We start from the raw sequence: 19,775 nt of genomic DNA, 5'->3' as shown, positions 1-19,775 counted from the left end.
TCTCTCAGGTAATTTAAAGATGCTACAAAAGCAGTGTTTCAAAGGTCAATACAAACCTTCCCCATCAGCACCTTTTATCCAGTTCAGTTAGGCCCTTACCCCTGAAAGAGCTATTTCTATTGTGAGTGATGGTGCTGGTGCCAACCCCAGTTAGGAGATGTCCCTTTACCTCCAGCTGTGCTGGAGATTTAGGTTTGCAAACTTTTTTTTCGGAGCATTTTCTAAGTGCCAGGCACTGTTCTGGATGCTTTGTATAAAGTATTTTATCTAAGCCTCACAGTAAACTGAGGTAAATATTATTTCATCTGTGTTACAAGTGAAGAAACTGAGGCTCAGAAATTAAGTAACCTGCCCATCGTCATGCAGCAGAGAGTGTTGGAGGCAGGATCTGAGTCTTTTTGAATTAAAAGACCCCTGTCGGTCAGCTTCATCTCACGCTGATTAAAAGAGCTTACTGGTACTCAAGGTGGGAGGAAGATGAAATAGCTTCCCGTCGTATTTAGGAAAAAAATCAAAAAGATCCTTTTCTTGTAAACACCAGGAAGTCTAGGGATGGGAATCATAGACTAGAGGAAGGGAGAAAGTCAGTAAATTAGATGGACGCCCTGCTACCAGATCAGACCCCAGGGCTCCGACCACGAGGCCCCACTGCTGCCCCCCCTCCACCCTCGCCCCTGCGTGTCACCAGGGAGAGCCAGAATCAACAAATGTGACAGGCCTGGGCCCCCAAGCTCCTGACCTAAGCTCACAGTTATTTCTGCAAAGCTTTAGTTAATTATTAATTGTTCTTTCCTGCTGTGGTTGTTAGTTGGTTTTCTTTGGGCTTTTGCTGTGACAGGGAGAAACCATCTCCTACTAATCATTCCTCCAGAGGACAGGTGGCCCTAAGAGGGTGGCGGGACCTCAGAGAAGGGCTTAATTTCTTTTTTTCCTTCCTAACACAATGTTCCTAGGTCCAACGGCCCGGTTGCCTCAGAATTGTGGATCTAATGCAGGATGTGCCCAGAGCTCCCCATCCTATAATTTACTAAGGCAGAAAAAGGGATTCCACGGCACAGACAGCCCTTGGGCATTCTCAATTTTGAGTAGGGAGCTTTCCCGGGGAGCAGGAGGCCAGGAGTGGAGGCCAGCCATGGGCTCTAACTCTGCCAGCCTCTACTTCCTCTCCTGTCTGCAGTCTCCTTAGAGATTTAGGAAGGAGATGGTTTGGAGGTATGACTCCTGATATAAATGAGCAGACACCGTTTCCCTGATAAACTTCGCCTTGTCTTACAATATTCAGAAGACTTTACACTTTCCTAGAAAAATGTTCCTTACAGTAGAGGCTCAGGAATGGACAGAACGGGATGCAAAGTTTGACAAAGTAATGGAACAGGAACTTCCCAGACAACAAGTCTAAGAAATACCTAACAGTAGTTTCCCAGGTAATGTCATTTCATTCAATGTTGGCGTTTTGTTATAATGCTGATGGGATGCCACTGGAACTTACCTCTCCTTTATATCTATTAGCCTATGGTAAAACTGGTTTTATTATTCATTGTTTTGCTTCAAGTCACAGAACCTATCAACGTCGTTAAGTAAGGACTTATTGTATCCTTTCCAGAAGCCCAAAAATTACCCTCCCCACCAGCTCCTGGAGCTTCAGGGCTGTCACTAGTGTGTCTAGCAAGATGCGGAGGGAAAGGTGTTTATTGACCTGCACAAGTTCTGCAAGAGGTGGAGGCATCAAGTGCCTGATGATTCAGGAAACACTGAAGGAGGCACAGCATACCTGGAGAGTTGATCCAGATCGCAGAATACCCTCAATTCCTTCTGAAAGCTCTGGTCACACAGACCCTGACTCCTGCCTTGGGAAGTGGCTTCAGGGAGCTATAAGCCTCTCATGCACTCTTTTCCTTCAGATCCTGGTGTTTTCTATGAAAAAGTGTTTGCTCCATCCTATTGTTACACCAACAACCTATTAGTCTCTTAACAGAACAGAGCATTCGAGGCTGAGTTGATTGGGCACTTTCCCAGGGAGCCCCACCACCAATACCAATGAGAAAGCAGAGGGTCGGCGATGGATTGGGATCCCTTCCCCTTCCTGGTGTGCCCAGGTCCCTCCTGGAGGTCTCCCTATTACCTCGAAGTCCAGGTAATCCAGGGCTTCCAGGCTCGCCTTCCTTCCCTTCATCACCCTGATCACCTTTGGGGCCCGGTGGTCCTGAAGGGGTTACAAACAGCACCAAGGTTAGAGGGCAGCTTTTTGGAACAAGCCACTTGCAGAGGAAACACAAATCCCTTCTTTGGAGAGGAAGAATCAGCATGATGCTTTAGAAGCATCCAGGACTCTACCCTGCCCAGTCTTATATGTGTGTGGTGGAGCAATCAGGGAAAGCTTCGTGGAAGAAGTAATATCCAAAGTGAAATCTCCAGGTGGAATAAAAGATGACTAATAAGCAAAAGGAGGGGTAGGAGTGTGTGATGAACTGAATGTCTGTATGTCCTCCAAATGCATGTGTTGAAGCCCTGACCCCTTCGGCGTGCTGGTGTTAGGAGGCGGGGCCTTTGGGAAATGATCAGGGTTAGACGAGGTCACGAGGATGGGGCCCTGATGATGAGATTAGTGCCCTTGTAAGAAGAGCCACCAGAGATTTCTCTGCCTCCTTTCCACCCTCTCTCTGGGGAGCATACTTTCTCTGTCAAACGAGGATACAGCAAGAAGGCGGCTGTCTGCAAACCAGGATGAGGCCTCTCACCAGAGCCCAACCATGCCAGAACCCTGATCTCAGACTGCCAGCCTCCACAACTGTGAGAAAGAAATGTCTGCTGTTTAAGTTACCCAGTTTGTGGTAGGTTGTAGCAGCCTGAATAGACTGAGACCAAGCAGAAGGGGCTAGTTCCAGGCAGAGTGAACAGTCCCTATAAGAGCTTAACGAAAGAGATATATGAGCCATGATGGGATTAGAGGCTGGGATAAGAAGGATGAGAAAGCAGAGGTCCTGAAGGCCTGGTCTGAGTGCTGGATTTGACCCTGAGGCCACCAGGCCCCATGGGGGCGGGGTGGGGGGCTGAGAGAAGTGCATGATCAGATTTGCACACAAGGAAGACCGCCCAGCCCGCGATGTTGGAAAACGGATTGAAACAAGAGGGAGAGCAGAGGCAGGGGGGCCAAGGAGAGGCTGCACCCAGGTGAGAGGTGATGAAGCCCTGAGTTAGGAAAGTGGAGGTCGGGAGGGATGTGGGCCATTGGTTGGAAGGAGAAGACACAGACGTGGCTAAGCATAGGTGAAGGCAGGGGAGGCAGCCAAGATCATCTTCAGAGTTCTGGCTGAAGCACCTGGATGAAAGAGGGGTTTCTAATTGCTCCTGAGTGGGGCTTCCTTCCAGGGCAAGACTTCAGTGTGGCAGGAATTCTAGCGTCTGTTTCAGTCCCCACAACAATACTGGGTATTGAAGTTACTTGTCTGAGGCCACACAGGCAGCTAGCAAGGGAAGGAGCTGTAGTTCCAACTCAGGGCTGTTTGGCCCTCTGCCTCACTCATCGCCCTAGACATCTTGCCATTTCCAGAATGCAAACTGAACCTTCCCGCCCCCGCGGCCTGCTGTTCCCAGGCTGGTGAGGCAGAGAGTCAACCTGCTATCACCACCTGCCCCCACCCCTCCCAAGGCTGCTCCTTGCCACCTTCTTGGCCAAACCTTCTCTGTTCCATCGTTCCCGCTGAAAGCAGGCACGGCCTGTTCGAACACACGTACTTGGTGCCATTTGACATTTACCTCACACTGCCTTGTCCTGTAGTCATAAGTGTATGCGCGCTCTTTTTCCTAACAAATTGCCGGCTCCCTGAGACAGGACTACATCCTCGACATCCCTGTTCCAGCGGTGAAGATTCAGACTCTAAGCTCTCCACGGCTGCTGCTTTGTGAGAGGAAAGGAGGACCAAGGAAAATGCACTGGGTTGAAGAGCATCCCCTCCAAACGCACGTCCACCCAGAACCTCAGAATATGGCCTTTTTGGAAACAGGGTTTTTGCAGATGTAATCAGTTAACATAAGGTCAAACTGGAGTCGAGTGGGCCCTGACCCAATGACTAGTATTTGTTATTAGAAGAAAAAAACACTGATAGCCACATGGGGAGAATGCCATGTGATGATGGAGACAGATACTGGAGTGATATGTCTACAAGCCAAGGAACACCAAGGGTTCTTGCAACATCAGAAGTTTGTAAGAGGCCAAGTAGGATCCTCAAGCTTTTGAAGGGAGTATGGCCCTGGGCCCCCTTTGATTTCAGACCTCCGGCCTCCAGAACTATGAGAAAATTGCTGTTGTTTTAAGCCTTCGAGCTCGTGGTCCTTTTGTTATGGGAGCCCTAGGGAAACCAAAACATGTATACCCACAGCATAGCAGTAATGTCTTGCACAATAAATATTTGATGAATGAATGAGTATATGAGATCAGAGGGTGTTAATACATACAAAACAACCAGGAGGCCAAGATCAAGATGTACTGATACATTCCAAAAGTTGGCACTCTCCTCAGACCCTAACCAAAGTTGACAGCTGTTTAATAATTCAATGGCACATGCACAGAGAAAAAGTAATCAACAATTTTAACATGCACAAGTTACACGAATCATTTAAGGAGGACTGGGTTTTGGAGCCAGCTTCCTCTTTTCTGTAAAGAAAAGCAAAGTCAGACTGGCCATATTGATCTCAGTTTTCAGGTGACAGGGTTGGGGCAAAGAACCTGTTTGCAACACACCTAAGATTATACAGCAAAGGAAAGACATAGCGAAGAAGCAAATGAGCTTCCCATTCTCGCAATCTCCTGGCCAGGTTAAAGCTCCAGAAAGGGAATTGAGAGAGGTACCTGGATCTCTGCACTGCTTGAGCTGCCACTGGGCTGGACCTCTGTCCCCCAGTACACCCCACCACTTTTCACTCTCCTTTGCCCACTCCACCCCTCTCCTTGTGGAACACAGGGCTCCAGAAATTGAGCTGGTTAAGTATGCAATCGATCAAACTCTCCAATTTGTTCTACTGGCTCTGATGCGGACGTGACTCAAGGTATGGATCTTCCCGAGAGTAATTCTCACAAGGGGAGGATGCTGCCCAGGGGAATGACCCTGATGGTGGGGCATCTGGGTGGCAGCTATCATTCGGAAGGTGGGAGTTGAGTATGGATATGGAGCATCTTAAGTTCATGTCCTGGTTCTATAAAAATCTAAGTATAAAAATTCCTTTCCCGGGCATTTATAGTGAGAAGTAAGTGGATTAAAAAACATAGTGGATATAAAGGGCCTTGGTAACCTTCGAGTAGCAAGGTCATCCTTGAACATCTGTACCCCACTTTGTATAACACTTTATTAGAACTATTCTTAGACGACTGTGTATGAGGGTTCTAAGTTGCACCTGAAATCACCCTGCCAAGCTTGGCTGGGTCATTCAGGGAGAGTCAGGTCTGAAGAACATCCTATACGTGGACATAGTTTTTAAGACACAAATAAATGCTAAGTGAAGGCCTTTACTAGAGATTATTGGGAAAAGGTTGGGGTGGGTAGTAAAGGTGGGTGCTGGTTTCTGAACCTTGCTCAGCAGACTCAGAGGAACCTAAAATGGGGCCAGTGTTAGTTTCGCGGGGCCAGGATGCCTGGAGCTCTCAGGACCAAGCGTGTCTTCAAATCATTGCTGTCCGTGGGTAACGCACTCCCGGGGCCTGACTTCTTATCATTCTCTCTGGAATCCAGGCTGAAAATCTCAAGCTTGCTTTGCGACTTCTCCCTTTCCTCTGCCCTCCTCACCCTGTCACTCTTCAAGGCTTGTCATTGAGGCAATTCCCGTGTCACGTCTCTACCTCCTTCCTCACTGCCACCGAGCACATCGAGGTCCTCCTGGCCTCGCTCCCAGCCTTTGGCACCTGCTTATCTCCAGTCTCTCTCTCTGACCCATTCTGAGCACTGCTGTTGATTGATCTCATCAGAATCAAATGAACTCAGAGCCCTCAGAGGCCCCCCACAGGATGATGTGCTATGGTCCCCTCTGTTGGAGACCCCTGCAGGTCATTCCCAAGTGATCCCTTCTTCTGCAAACTTACAGTGGGATGCTTCTGGGCACAAACTCTCTTTCGCCTCAGCAAAAACAGTCTCCTCGTGATGACCCCAAATCCTCTCCTTTCCAAGAATCCCTGCCCTCTTAGCCCATGGGCTCACCTTCATGTGCACCCTTCTGATCTCTTAGGGCACCAGGGCAGAGCCCCCAAATCTCAGAGCTGGAAGGAGCCTCAGGCATCACTGTGCATGAACTCCGCATGCAGTGGGGGATGCCCCTGACTCTGATCGGGCCACCTGTGCCCACTTGTGGGACACTGTCACTCACCCTGGATTGTGGTCCCCAAGGAGATTAGTCCCTCTGTGGGGCTGGAGGCACCCACTCTGTGGCCCTGTGCTTCGCACGGTACCTGGTACACAGTAGAGACTCAAAGAATGGTTTCTGGGCAGTCATAGAGGCCATTGCGGTATCAGTGGTCCCAGGGCTATCTAGACAAGCTTTTTAACTTTTCAACTTCGTACACTGTTACTTTCTCATCTTTTCTAGCACTGGAGCAGGTCAGAGAATGGAGGTGGGCTTGGACACAGGGGAGCAGGGTCTATTTGTCCTCCATCATGAAAATAGCCCCAGAGTCCCCTCTACTGTGCTTTTGGTCCAGGGTGCCAGCTACTCCTTCCTAACTGCTTCTCAGAGAGGGCCTGGGGAATGGGACCCCTGCGCCTGGGGTCCCCTCTCAGAGCCCGTCCACCAGTCTCGCCTACTGCCCCACATTGCCCCTGGGGCAGTTCTGCCCTCACCCAGGCTGCTCATGAGCTGTTCCAGCTGGAAGCATCTCCAGAACAGAACAATCTTTGGGAGAAACACCAGGATTCTTCTGGGAATCAGCGCACAGGGAGGGAAAAGCAACCCACTCTCCCTTCCCGGATCCTGGAACTAGAGATGGGGTGGGGGACTCGCGCGTGCCAGAATCTGGCCAGTGACCTGCCAAGAACAAATTCCCTTGACAGCTGATTAAGTGGGCCTGGCGCCAGCAAAAAGTGACCAAAATCAGAATGTAAACACCACCCCCAGAGCCATGCTAATCCCTGGGGTGGCTGACAGAGGTGGAGTCCCTTAAGTAATGACTCGAGTTCTATTTCCTTGATGTCACTGGGGCACTGGATGCTCAGTGCTGTTACCTTTACACTCTCGTGAGCTCTGCCACTTCCCTCATTCCTGGCATCCTCTCCACCACCCTGAGCATGTGCGTGGGGCAGGGACTGTCAGCCCCATCTCACCACGGAGGAAACTTGGGCCCAGAAGTGTGGTGGGCAGGCTGGGTGCAATGACTCATTTTCACAGCATACTCTCCACTTCCCGGCAGAATCAGACGTGGAAGGTGAAACGACTTAGTGCCATACAACCCGCCCAGAAAGTCGCCCCCCAGCCCATGCTTCCCAATCCTTGGCAGAAGAGAAACACTATTGACATGTTGCTCTGATCAGAGACACTCAACACCTCCGACATATTCTTATTCACAAGAAGCCAAAGTTTCAAAGTTTGAGCCTGGAACCCAGGGCTCCACAACGTTACACCATCCCTTCATAAACACTTGTTGAACCGGGCTCTCTAATCTACTAGATGGTGTTCTTTTTCTCGAAAAAGCAGCCCATGGATAAATTTGCTTTGCCAACTTGTTTTCCTGAATCGAGAGATGTGTTTCCTAGTCCCAGTTGGGCCACTGGCTCCAGATTTGACTTGGGGACGACATTTCCCTCTCTGGGCCTCAGGGTCCCCCACGACAAAACAAGAGGAGAGAACTAGGTGATTTAAGAGACCCATTATCACTCTAGCTCTATGATTTTATAAAACAACCAACTCGCAAACAGAGCCATCTGAATATGCCCGCAGAGTTCTGCCTTCAGGTCCTTGCTTACACCTTCCCCCTTCCCGGTGCGCCTCCCTTCTCAGGTTATCGTTCCTTCTCGTTGATTCTTTCCCCCTCCAGTTCCTTTTCCTCCCCTGGTACGCCTCCTCTTTCGGATCATCTAAGTTCTCTCTGCTGCTTGCAAAGCCACAGATTTCAACAGACCTGATTCATGCTGAAAACCCAAAGCAGAAAACAGAAAGTATTGCTGTGAATGTACACAAAAGACAAACTGGAGACAAAAATTCATAGAAAACTGTATAACAAAGCGAGAGAATGAAAACCATTTGGGGTCAAGCTCAAGAATAACATAAATAAGCTCATACTTGAAAAATACATAGTTAAGTATTTGTGGATTCTGAGTCAGGAAAGGGCAGTGTGTGTGTGTGTGTGTGTGTGTGTGTGTGTGTGTGTGTGTGTGTGTAAAGACTAAGAGAGGAAACAGACAAAGTTAGGGCAGAACAGCCACTCTAGGCAGCAGTATATAAATGTGTGGGAGCTTATCTGGTAAAACATTCCATATTCAAAAGCCAGAGTAGAGCTTTGTCTCGTTAAAGTTGAATGGTAATTACATTCAGACATGCCAAACTCAATTCTCTTTGATCATACCAACTGGGACCCTGGCAACCATGAGACAGGGAGGTGGGGAGAGCCTGTGAGGGACTACCCCGCAAATACAGGAACGGAGCCCAGGGGACCATGCTCCCTTCTCTCTTCATTGCTCATAGCTGGTTTCTCTCCACCTGGAAAGCAGGATGGTCAATGACAAAAACATGGTTTTTGAGCCAGAAAGACCCGCTTTCAGATCTTGGCTTTGCCACTTGCCAATTGCACAAGAAACAGTAAAAAAGTTATTCAAGTTTCTCATCTATAAAATGGGGACAATAATACCTTCTTGCAGGATGTGACGATTAGCGATCTTCAATGCGTTTGAGAATTAGAAAATTAATGAAAATATAGAGAATTAATGTTGAGAAAATGTCTGGCTCATGGTAGGTCAAGATTTGGTGTAGCTGCCACTCTACTAAGTACCTGCTATGGGCAGGGGAGGTCAAAAAAAAAGAGAGAGAAGATGGGAAAAGCTAAGATCCCAGTGGTATGGATTTGAAAGAAGAAATTCTACCTCTAGTCCTTCTTTGATTTCTGAGAGGTGAAATCTAAAATGACCCAGGACAAGAAAACTAATCACCTGACTGCTCAGGTTGAAGATTTAATGGTCGCTCCACAAATATTCATTGAGTCCCAGTTATGTGTATTGCCCTGTTGGTGCTGGAGGACACAGGGATGGACAGATGGGGGTGGACCATGATGTAATAGAATGAGCACTGGGCGTTGGGCTAAAAGTCTGGCTTGGTCATTGAATTGTACACTTGAATGGGTGAATCTTACAGCATGTAAATTATGCCTAATTAAAGCTGTTGAAAACAAAAGTCCTGGGTCAGATCATTACCAGCTGTGCAGCCTTGAATAAATCAGCCATTTCCTTCTGGAGCCTCAGTTGTTTTTCTGCAGGAATCCTACCCCACCCTCAGTAATGAAACCTGCCTTCCACCAGCCTCACAGCTGGTCATGGGGACCCACTTTCAAGTAAAACAATATACCCAAAAGCACTCTGTGAACTGGCAAATGCTATGCAAATGGAAGGCCCCATCACTACTATTTTACATTTTGATCAATGTACACGCTCAGAGGAGGGAGACTTGGGTGAGCAAAGGAGGCCAGCATGGTTCTTGGAGGAGGTGGGTTGGAGTGAGATCTAAAGGATCAGTGGGATTTGGATGACGTGGAGCAAGAGAAGAAGGACGCATTGCAGGAGGAGGCACAGCTGGAGTAAAGCTACAGCAGTGGGAAAGGCGGGCTGTGTCTCTGGGGCAGTGACGAGACGTGTCCCACTAGACTGGATGCTTCACACAGTACAGGGGGTGCAAGCTGGCCATCTATGGACCATCTATGGCCCCCAGATGTGTTGTATTTGGCCCACAAGGGTTAAGCAATTAAAATTTTCTAAAACATTCCATGTTTCTGGTTTCTCTTGAAAAATGGGAAGACCTTGTCAATGCCAGTCTGGCCAAAATGGGCTGGACTTGCCATTGCCTCTACTATTCCCCCAACACCGAGGTCACTTTACTCACTGATACTGCTCCACTGGTCTCTGCAGACAGTTCTGTTTGTAACCCCTGTATTCGAGGAACAGTTGGAGAAGGCAGGAAAGACAGGCTGGGGCCAGGTATGCGATGGAAGGCACACCAGCTCTGAGATCGGAAAATCCTAGGTCCACATCTGGCTCCATCACTTCCTACCTGCGACTGCAAAGCAGCTTCCTGAATCTCAGTGCACTTGTTTTTAAATGACATCATATAAGATACTCTTGGCATCACACCTGACAGAGGTGGTGTTCAAAATGGTATTATTATTATTATTGTCTACTGTTAGGCTAAGGAGCTTTTCATAAATTCGGCAGAACCCGAGAAGCCATGGTGGGTTCTGAGCCAGGGAGGTGATGCGGGAAAAGAAAACTTCCTGAAAGGTGCCGCTGACAAAGATGTGCAGGGTGGAGGGCAACGGGAAGGCATGGGGGAGGGGACGACTCAGACAGAAGTAGAAGACAGGGAAGTGGTTTTCAAGGCTATAATACCCATGGCCCCCAAGCAAGAGTACAAATGGAGGCCTGCACATGTTTTGCCGTTATATTTAAGAGTTATCTATACAGCTGGCAAATCGTTAAATAAAATATGTTCTTTTACCTGGATGAATACAGCTTCATAAAAGCCTGGAAGGCCAGGTTCGGATCTGGAATGCCAACTCCTTGTAGTTCTATCCAGTGGAACACTATGGCACTGCGCAGGCACCTCCCTGGTCCTGGGCTGAGCCTGCAGCCTGACCCTCTGCTCTTCCTCCCAGCCCCATCCTCTTAGAGGCCTCAACTGGCACATTCGAGCTCTGACTGCTCAGTCCTCCATCAACCAGCCTTGGCCATTCTCATGCACTGAGCGCACTCTTTGGGGGTGGGGGTGCACAGGCACATGTGCAGCCCTGGAAACGGGCACAGGACATTTGGGTGGAAAATCCCAGGGTCCTGTAGGGCAAAACTTAATCAAGGAGATATGGGCCCCCAGTGTCAAGTCAGCTTGGGGAGCTAGGGGGACTGCTCGGCCCTTGGGGAGGGTGCACGAGAAGAAGGCCTGAGCGGGAAGGGCCCAGCTAGGCCCTGTGGGCTCCCTACCTTTGGCGAGGGAGATGTTCCTCAGAGCGATGGAGTGCTCCCAGTCCTTGAGGCGCAGGTCCTCCGTGATGGTGTTGAGCATGGCCAGCTCCTGCTTGAGCTGCAGCTCCATGCCCATGTGCACCAGGCGCATGCGGCGTGTGTCCTCGCTGGCGTTGGTCACCAGCACCTGCAGGTCCTGCAGCCGCGTGCTGTGGAGGGCCACGTCGTAGGACAGGCTGTAGTTGAGGCCGCGCAGGGCGCCGCCCACGTCCGCCAGCTCCTCGCCCAGCACGTCCACCCTGCGCGCTAGCCCGTCGAGAAGGCCGGCGTGGCGCCGCAGCAGCAGCTGACTGCGGTTGCTCTCCACCTGCAGCTGGTAGAGCTCCAGCTGCACTGCATCGCTCTGCAGGCTGGTGCGGTCGCGCAGCAGGGCCACCGCCTGCTCTGTCTGCGCCGCCTGCGCCTGCAGCCCCCACAGCGCGCCCTCCAGCCGCTGCACCGCGCCTGCCAGCGCCAGCAGCGAGTCCGACTGGTTCTGCAGCGCGTCCTGCACCTTCCACACCTGCTCTGTCAGGTCCGCCTGCAGCGGAGCCTGCAGCAGCCGCAGCTGCAAGTCCCGGAAGCTCTCGTTCAGCCGGTTCACGTTTCGAGTCAGCGCCTTCAGGTCTTCGGGCGAGCTCCGGGGCTTGGACACTGCGGAGGAGGAGAGGGAGAGATGAGCGCCACTGGGGAGTTCCCCGGGTCGCGAGAGGCAGGCCCGGCCAGAGCCCGGAATACAGTAGGTGCTCAATAAATGATAAGTGAAGGGAAAGCAGAGGTGGCTATGGTTGAGTGCCAAGTACTGTGCTAAGTCAACGGTCCCCAAACTTGTCTGCCCATTAGAATCACCTGGCCAGGCACCCCACCTGCAGAAATTGTGATTGAATTGGTCTGGGTGTGACCTGGGCTTTGGACTTTTTAGAAGAGCCTGAAATAATTCCAAGGTGCAGACTAGTTTGGGAAGCACTATACTCATCTAACCATTATGTATGAGGTTGATCCATATGAAATGGCCACTTCTTTGTGCTCAGCCTATGATACTGTGTGTTGTTGAGAGGTCAAATAGAGGAGGAAAGTACCAATATTGTCTCCATTCACCGTTAGAGCTGTTGAGGTGGCCCAAGGTAGCCCAGCAAGTAAGTCGTGGAGCCAGAGGGCTTGCTTGCTCCAGAACCCAGGTGCTTCCCCACAAGTCTGCTCCAGAACTGGTTGAAGGAACCATGCCTGCAGCAGACTTAGCATCTAGGCAACACTATTTCCTGGCCTCCTGAGCTCAGAGTCCCTTTCCCTCCTACTCATCTGCTGTGGCAAGGGCCCATCTGGATGGACGTACACACTTTCATGTTGATACCCTCCCTTCTCCGCCTCCTCCAACCCTTCTTCTGGATCCCCTATTTCCCTCTTCACACAAACAACCCATCTCAGTGACTCCCTCCCCCCACCCTTTCCTCTTGGGGAGGTTCCTTTTCTTGGTTATAAGCAGCTATTTCACAATGCGAAGGGGAGGTATGTGCATCTTAAGCATTAGAATCTGGCATCCAGTGTCTCCTGGAAGCTTGCAGGCTGTGCTGACTCAGGTACACTGGGGCTGGGATAGTTGGAGATCCTTGCTGTCTGTTTGCCGTGTGCTGTCCACAGTATCTGCCTCTCTGCTCTGCACACTAGAGCAATGGCAACTGTAGTGGGAGTTGTGGGGAGTGGGAGGAGCAGCGGTGAGGCACAGAGGGAATTCGGCCTTGGAAATCCTGGAATGGAGAGGACCAGGGAACTGAGTACACAGCTTGTTCAATCAATGAGAAAATTTGGAGAGAATAGCATTCTTCCAGAATCTCAGTCTGGGAAGGGGAAAAATTGGTTGTGAGGGTGCTTGGGCATGTGAAGGATCAGTTAGCTGTTGCAGTCCTTTGGCAATGCTTCTGGAAGTATAAGCATTTACGGTGGGCACTCTGGAGCTAATAAGTCATTTCGGATTAGATTTAGGGCCTCATTGGGCTAGATGGAGCCTTGGAGCCCCACCTCAACTTCTCCCTCTGCCAGCACATTAATCTCCAAGAAAATCACACTGCCATGTTGGTAACCCAGCCTCTCTGCCTATACCTGTCTTTCCACCTTCCGTTAGTGCTAAGTATTGGAGCAGTCTGCATTCTATTCGGACTTGAAATTTTTCTCCCTGTAGTTTCTACCCACTGAGCCTGCCCTCTGGGGTCATGAAGAGCTAGTGAATTTTTCCCCCCCACAAGACAGCTCTTCAGAATTTCAAAGAGGTGTCGTGTCCTTGCTATGGGACACCCTTTCTGGTTTAAAATTTGCTCTCTCAAGACTAGGTTCTCAACCTCCATCGATCTTCTTCTGTACATACACCAGTGTGTCAATACCCCCCTTAAGTCTAAGTGTGGTTTTCCAAGCTGTGGACAGACTGGGCAAGGTATGGTGGAAGGATCAGTTCCCTGGGCAAGGGATTTATATAAATGTGGCCAAAACTGGACCTCATTTAGCTTCATCTGAGCTTTTCAGACTTCCACCATTGCATTTGGCTCTATACAGTCTTTGGTAAAAATTTTCCCCAATTTACAGATGAAGACACTGAGGCCAGGAGAGTGTAAGAGTTGTAAGTACAAATAAAGGTTCTGGGGAAATGGATCTGTGACCCAAACACAACCCAAGTAACCACTGGAACTGTCTGCTTAAGAAATCACCATAGGCCGGGATTTGATTTTAAAGCCAGCGTGTTTGTCCAGTATTTGATCCAGACTGGTTGACAAGTATTAGAGACAGGGCAGTTGGCAAACAGAAAGTCTGATATTTCAGTGTCAGTCTCTGCTCATGATGTCCATGGGGTTCAAAGAGACACTGTAGCTTATCGGAAGTAGTGAGAATACTCTGAATTTTTGTCAATACTGGTTTTAAAATCGGGATTGTGAGTGACTAAGAGAAACAGTGCAACCTACTTGATTTAAATCACAGGACTGATTTAAGGCTCCATCTGCCCAGGCCTGCCAAAGGCAACACATTGAAGTAGACAATTTTCCTTTCTCCCACTCTCTTCTAGCCCACATCAGTCCTTCCTTCCCTCTTCAAGTGGTCCCCACACCCGACTGGTGCCCTGCGACCTTGGAGGCCCCTGGCCTTACTCATTGGTCCCCTCATCTCAGAACCTATCAGCTCATAAGCCCTTCTCTCTTTCCAGAAAACGGACTGAAACTTGCCCACATGACAATCAGTTACCTCTCCCCAGAAAGTTCATTTGAGTCTTGTATTATGGTTCATTGCACAACCAATATAAACATGAATCCAAATAAAAGAAAGAAAAAAATTCTTCCATAATCCCACAACCTCCAACAAAGCACACTGGTTTTCTTTCTCTTTCCATGTTCTAGCTCCGCTGATATACGTACCTCATCTTTACAATTTGATTTTTTTAACCTAATATGATTATTTCATAAACATAATCCTATCTTCCTCTTTGTCTTGTATAATTGTAATTTTGATGGCTGTGTGAGAGTCCATCTAGGGGATGTGTTGGAATTTACCCATTCTCTTACTGTTGAGTGTTTTTTTTCAGTTGTGGAAAAGAAATGCAGAAAGGTCTCTCCTTCTTTTGAAATGTTTTCAAGGCAATGCATTAGCTCAAAGGAATGATATAGACATTTTAGGTACCCAGGCTAATCAGAACAGAAATTATTTGGAGGATAATACTCTTTGGGCACCAAATTGTGCTGTATAAGCCCAGCTTCCCTTTTTAGGGATCACTTACCCACTCCAGAAATGAATTATCTCCTTCCAACAGTCACAGTGTGTTCTCAGTCCACACCACCACTACTACCCACCCTCTTCCCCCATTTAATTCCTTCCAGATGTTTGCTGTTCTCAACAGGGAACAATTCTTTTTTGAGTGTGACTCTCTTAATTCATGTTTATGCAAACAGTTCATTTATCTCTCTGCCTGGTATATTTACTTTTAATGTGCTTTAATTATTCTTCAACTTTTATACTTTCACAAAGAGGAAAATAAATCATAGACTAACAATGCTAACTGGCATTTCCCGAATTCTTACTATGTGCCAGGCACTGTCCTAAGTGCTTTCCATATTAATACACTAAATCCCATAACAACCCTATGAAGTAAGTATTATTATTATCCTGATAATCCAAATGAGGAAACTGAGGCACATAGAGGTTAAATAACCCGCAAGGTCACACAGCCAGTGGATGGAGGAGACTGACCGGGCCCGGGTAGTTGGGTTCCAGAGCTCCCAACTCTTAACCACTTTGGGATGTTGCCGAAAGGGTGAAAGGCACAGAACAAACTTTTTAAGAGACACTTATGTGGAATAAGCTAGTTTCCCATCATAAACTAAGGCTGGAGTCAGACTATTTGTCAGGAATCATGTAGAGATTCAAATTTAGATTCTGATTTAGTATTAATGCTGACTGCTAATTAATGTGTTCATGTATAATTTGTAATAATATATAAGTAACATAATAATGTCAGCCTCGGGCTATATCCGGGGCTAGGTGGCTTGCACATACATATCTCCTGCAGCCTCATCTGCATGGCTTTGCCTTCCCATGCCTCAGTCCCAAGTTGGCCCCTGGTCCCATAATTGTTCTTTATGTTCATGAAAAAAATAATCACATGCTGGTTAAGTCAAGGTGCTCCAGATATAACTGACCAGGATGCTGTCTTCCCCAAACACATGAGGCACAGTGACAATGCCAGCATCAGTCGGGAGGAAGAAAGCTAAGCATTCCGTTTGCTGTTTAGTGAAAGAAACCCTTTACCTGTGTACGAAAGTGCACGTTCATTGCCTCACTTAATTTTCAACATAACTAACCTTGGGAGAGAGACAGGGCAAGTACATATTCATAATCTCATTTAAGGATGAAAAGGAGGCTCAGAGAAGTCAAGAGATTGCCAGAAGCATAAAATAAGGATGTATTGTGATCATCTGTCCCTTAATCCAGTACTCTGCCCTCTACGCCTGTTGCTGAGATAGTCAGTCACATACCAAACTCCCAAATGTATATGGGGAAGCAGGGCAGAAAGTGACATTTATTAAGCACCTACTACTATATGGCAAACTCATCCTAGTCTCCTACTAGAAGTGGCTTCACTTACTCTTCCCCACAACCTTGTGAAGTAGGAATCATTACACCCATTTTCAGATGAAGAAGCTCGAGCCATTGGTAGAGCATGAAAGCAGGCCCCGGAACATCGGTGAGCACAAACTGAACTGGAGGATGCACGGAGCACATGCTGACTGGTGCCAGCTGACAGCTATGATATACATATTAGGATGGCCTGGCATAAGTTCAGAGGATAAAAACCCCACCACTATGTTATTACTTTCCCTAGAGGTGTGGCTCTGTCCTCTGTGCTCCTGGCACGAGTGTTCTCTTTGGTGGTCCAAGCAGACAAAATCTCTGATTATTCACTGTTAATGACTGCAGAAATGGGATCCAAGATGAATTATAAATCAAAAGGTTCCTCTAGAGGAGACCGTACCCAGGATTCCTGTTTCAGTGGCTAGAATATCTGAAGTCATTACCAATGATGTCAGGAAACCCAGCCTTTTGATGAAGCACATGAATCTAATAGAGTAATTCTTTGTGAATTCACAAGTGGAATCGGGGACCTGCTATTTGGACTAATTTAGTGCCCAATGCAGAATCTTATAACCCTGGTAGGTGGTCAAAAAATAGTTGTCAGGTAAATAAGTGAATGACTGAAAATAGAGAGTGTTATGAGGCACTGAAGTGCCTGTATCTCTTCTTGGAAACAGAACTTGAACTAGTGGGGATGGATAGAGCCTCACACTCTCTCAACTCACCTTCTACTCCAGCCAGGGCTACAAGTGACCAACTTATAGTGGATGTAACCTGGCAAGATATCACTTTATCTACATCTCTGATCTTTTGCTTTCTACCCCCAGGCTTCTGTAACTTCTCAGAATCATGAGACCTACCTGGACCTCATCCGTGCATGGCCTTGACCCTTAGGGAAGCCCAGATCTATGTGGGCAGGAGCCGATGGATAGATATTCTCCACAGACGATTCTGCAGTTCTTACAACATAGCCCCTTAGAAAATCCTGCCAGGACTGAGCCCCAATGGCCACAGCAGAAACCAGCTCAAGGACACATCCTTGTATTTGCTTTTCCTCCTTTATGATTTCCCCACTCCCTCACTCCTGCTTCTCAGGATAACTTCTCACAGTAAACTACCAAGCCCATGTTTAAGGCTCCAATTTCCACAGAAATCCCAGGCTAAGACAAGAACCATCTCTTCCTTCCACAGCACAAAGAGGCCGATTGTCTTCCCATCTTCCTTTTTGTACTTTGCTTCTTCACATCTTGATTCCCTGTTGTCCTACGAGACCACAAAAAGTTCGGATTTAAGATATTCATTTGTTCATTCATGCATTAAGTCATTCAATACATGTATATGAGGTACCAACTCATTATATGGATCTGTGTGGGGTAACTGCAGTTGGCTCTTCATATCCACTGGTTTTGCATCCACAGATTTAACCAATTGCAGATTGAAAATATTCAGAAAAAAAAAAATCCCAGAAAGTTTCAAAAAGCAAAAGTTGAATTTTCTGCACTCGAAGCACTACACTGAATTCTCATGAATGAAGTGATGTGTGGGCAGACCCTGCTGTAGCCTATATACAAATATAGATTATATGCAAATACTATACCATTTGTTTAAGGGGCTTGAGCATCTGCCGGGGTCCTGGAACCAATCACCCCTGGATACTGAGGGTCAACTGTACAGAGAAGTCTAAATGCAACCTTTGCTACCAAGAAGTTAATCATTTAGTTAGAATGCTGCACAGAAAAGGAAACTGTCTTATAACTCCTCTGTTCTTAGTTTAGTTTCCTGGGGCTGCCATAACAAAGTGCCACAAACTGGGTGGCTTAAACAACAGACATGTACTTTCTGATAGTTCTGGAGGCTGGAAGTCTGAGCCCAAGGTGTCAGCAGATTTAATTTCTCCTGAGACCTTTCTCTGTGGCTTGTAGATGGCTGTGTTTGTCCTGAGTCTTCACATGGCCTTCCCTCCGTGAGTGTCTGTGTCCTAATCTCCTTTTCTTATAAGGACACAGATCATATTGGCTTAAGGCCCAAACCAGTGACCTCATTTAACTTTAATTGCTTCTTTAAAGCCCCTGTCTCCAAATATAGCCATTTTCTGAAGCCTTGGGGGTTAGAACTACAACTTAGAAATTTTGAGGGGGACAAAATTTAATCTATAACAAGTGGTTAGTGGAGGCCTTTACTAGAGATTAACTGGGAAGAAGTTGGGGTGGACAGTGAAGGTGGGAGCTGCTTTCTAAGCCTTAGTTTTGTCCCGAGGAGGCACTGACCTGACAGACATGGCCAGTGTGAGTCTCGTGGGGCCAGGCTGCCTGGACTCGGAGGATCAAGCGTTTATTCAAATCATTGCTGCCCATGGGAAATGCACTTTTGGGGTCTGACAATCCCATTTAGCAACAAAAATCTGGTGGAGAGTCTTCTCTGTCCTCTAGTGGGCCTTGCTGTTCTTTTATTGAAGTTATTTTTAGAAAGTGGCCCTCAAAGACATACTAATTGAATATAGTTATAAAGAAATAAAAAAAACTCTCCTGATAATTTAGACTCTGTTCTCAAACCACACATGAAAAACACAGTCCCATTAAAGAAAAATGACTTGTCCTATGGTACACACTCGCTGACCTTCCCAGGCACCCCTCATTGGCATTTAAGCTGAAGTCTCCTTTGATATAATAAAGCCCCCAACCTGTAATAAAGCCGTACATCAGGAAAGGGGGTGTAAACACTGCTATCTTAGAGCTCACACTTGATCTTACCTCCAGCACTTTTCATTCTATTTGAAAAGTAAAAAAAAAAAAAACCCTAACTTGATGGATTTCACTTAATGAATGACCCTTCTATATAATGTGGTATCCACTCATCATGAAACAGAAACTCCTTTCTAGAATTTTATTTCATCATTAAGCTAGTAAATTGACCATTTACATAAGTATAATTGGTATACAATATTATTTAGTTTTAGGTATACAGTATAGTGATGTACATATTTTAAAAAATACAAATAAGTGTTTGAATGTTATTAAGTCATGAGATAGTTTCAATGTTTATTGAAAAAAATGTCCCCTACTTATGTAATAATTGGATCATGAATAATTAATTCATTTATTTGGCACTTACTGATTACTAGGCACTGTGCTAGATACTTTGCCATATATGGAATCTTTAATTTTTATAGCAGTCCTCAGAGATTGATATTATGGGAAAACTTAGAGTTTTTGCTATACAGACAAGGCACCCACATTAATATGAAATTACATATATGTAATGGCACAGGTGCTCCACCACTCAAATGCCATGTACTTTCTCTCCGCCTCTCCAAAGGCCGGGCCCATGGTTGGACATGGGGGAGATTAGTAGTTTGGGCTCTAACGGTCCAGTGCAGGCCACTGTGTCAGAGCTGGGCTTTGTGTCCACAAGATGTGAACAATCTCTTCTTAATCTGGCATCAGAGTTTCAGCCTCCAAGCCTGTCTTTTCCATGTCCCCCAAGGGGACCTCT

General features: G+C 47.3%; 1 protein-coding gene across 2 annotated transcripts in view; it reads right to left on the bottom strand.

Annotated features, from left to right (window-relative positions):
• SCARA5 (scavenger receptor class A member 5) overlaps positions 1 to 19,775 on the bottom strand; it is a 94,951-nt gene that overhangs the window by 25,045 nt on the left and 50,131 nt on the right. For both annotated transcript variants that reach the window (XM_039875900.1, XM_039875901.1), the window contains exons 4-5: positions 11,157 to 11,831; positions 2,123 to 2,203 (exon numbers count right to left, since the gene is read on the bottom strand). In XM_039875900.1, coding sequence (XP_039731834.1) covers positions 2,123 to 2,203; positions 11,157 to 11,831 — 756 coding nt within the window. The remainder of the gene's footprint in view (positions 1 to 2,122; positions 2,204 to 11,156; positions 11,832 to 19,775) is intronic.

The sequence above is a fragment of the Pteropus medius genome, unplaced genomic scaffold, assembly GCF_902729225.1.
Source record: "Pteropus medius unplaced genomic scaffold, Ma_sr-lr_union100, whole genome shotgun sequence".
NCBI classification, from domain to species: Eukaryota; Metazoa; Chordata; class Mammalia; order Chiroptera; family Pteropodidae; genus Pteropus; species Pteropus medius.
The sequence above is the reverse complement of the archived record's forward strand: the minus strand, read 5'-3'. Positions and strand labels throughout refer to the sequence as shown.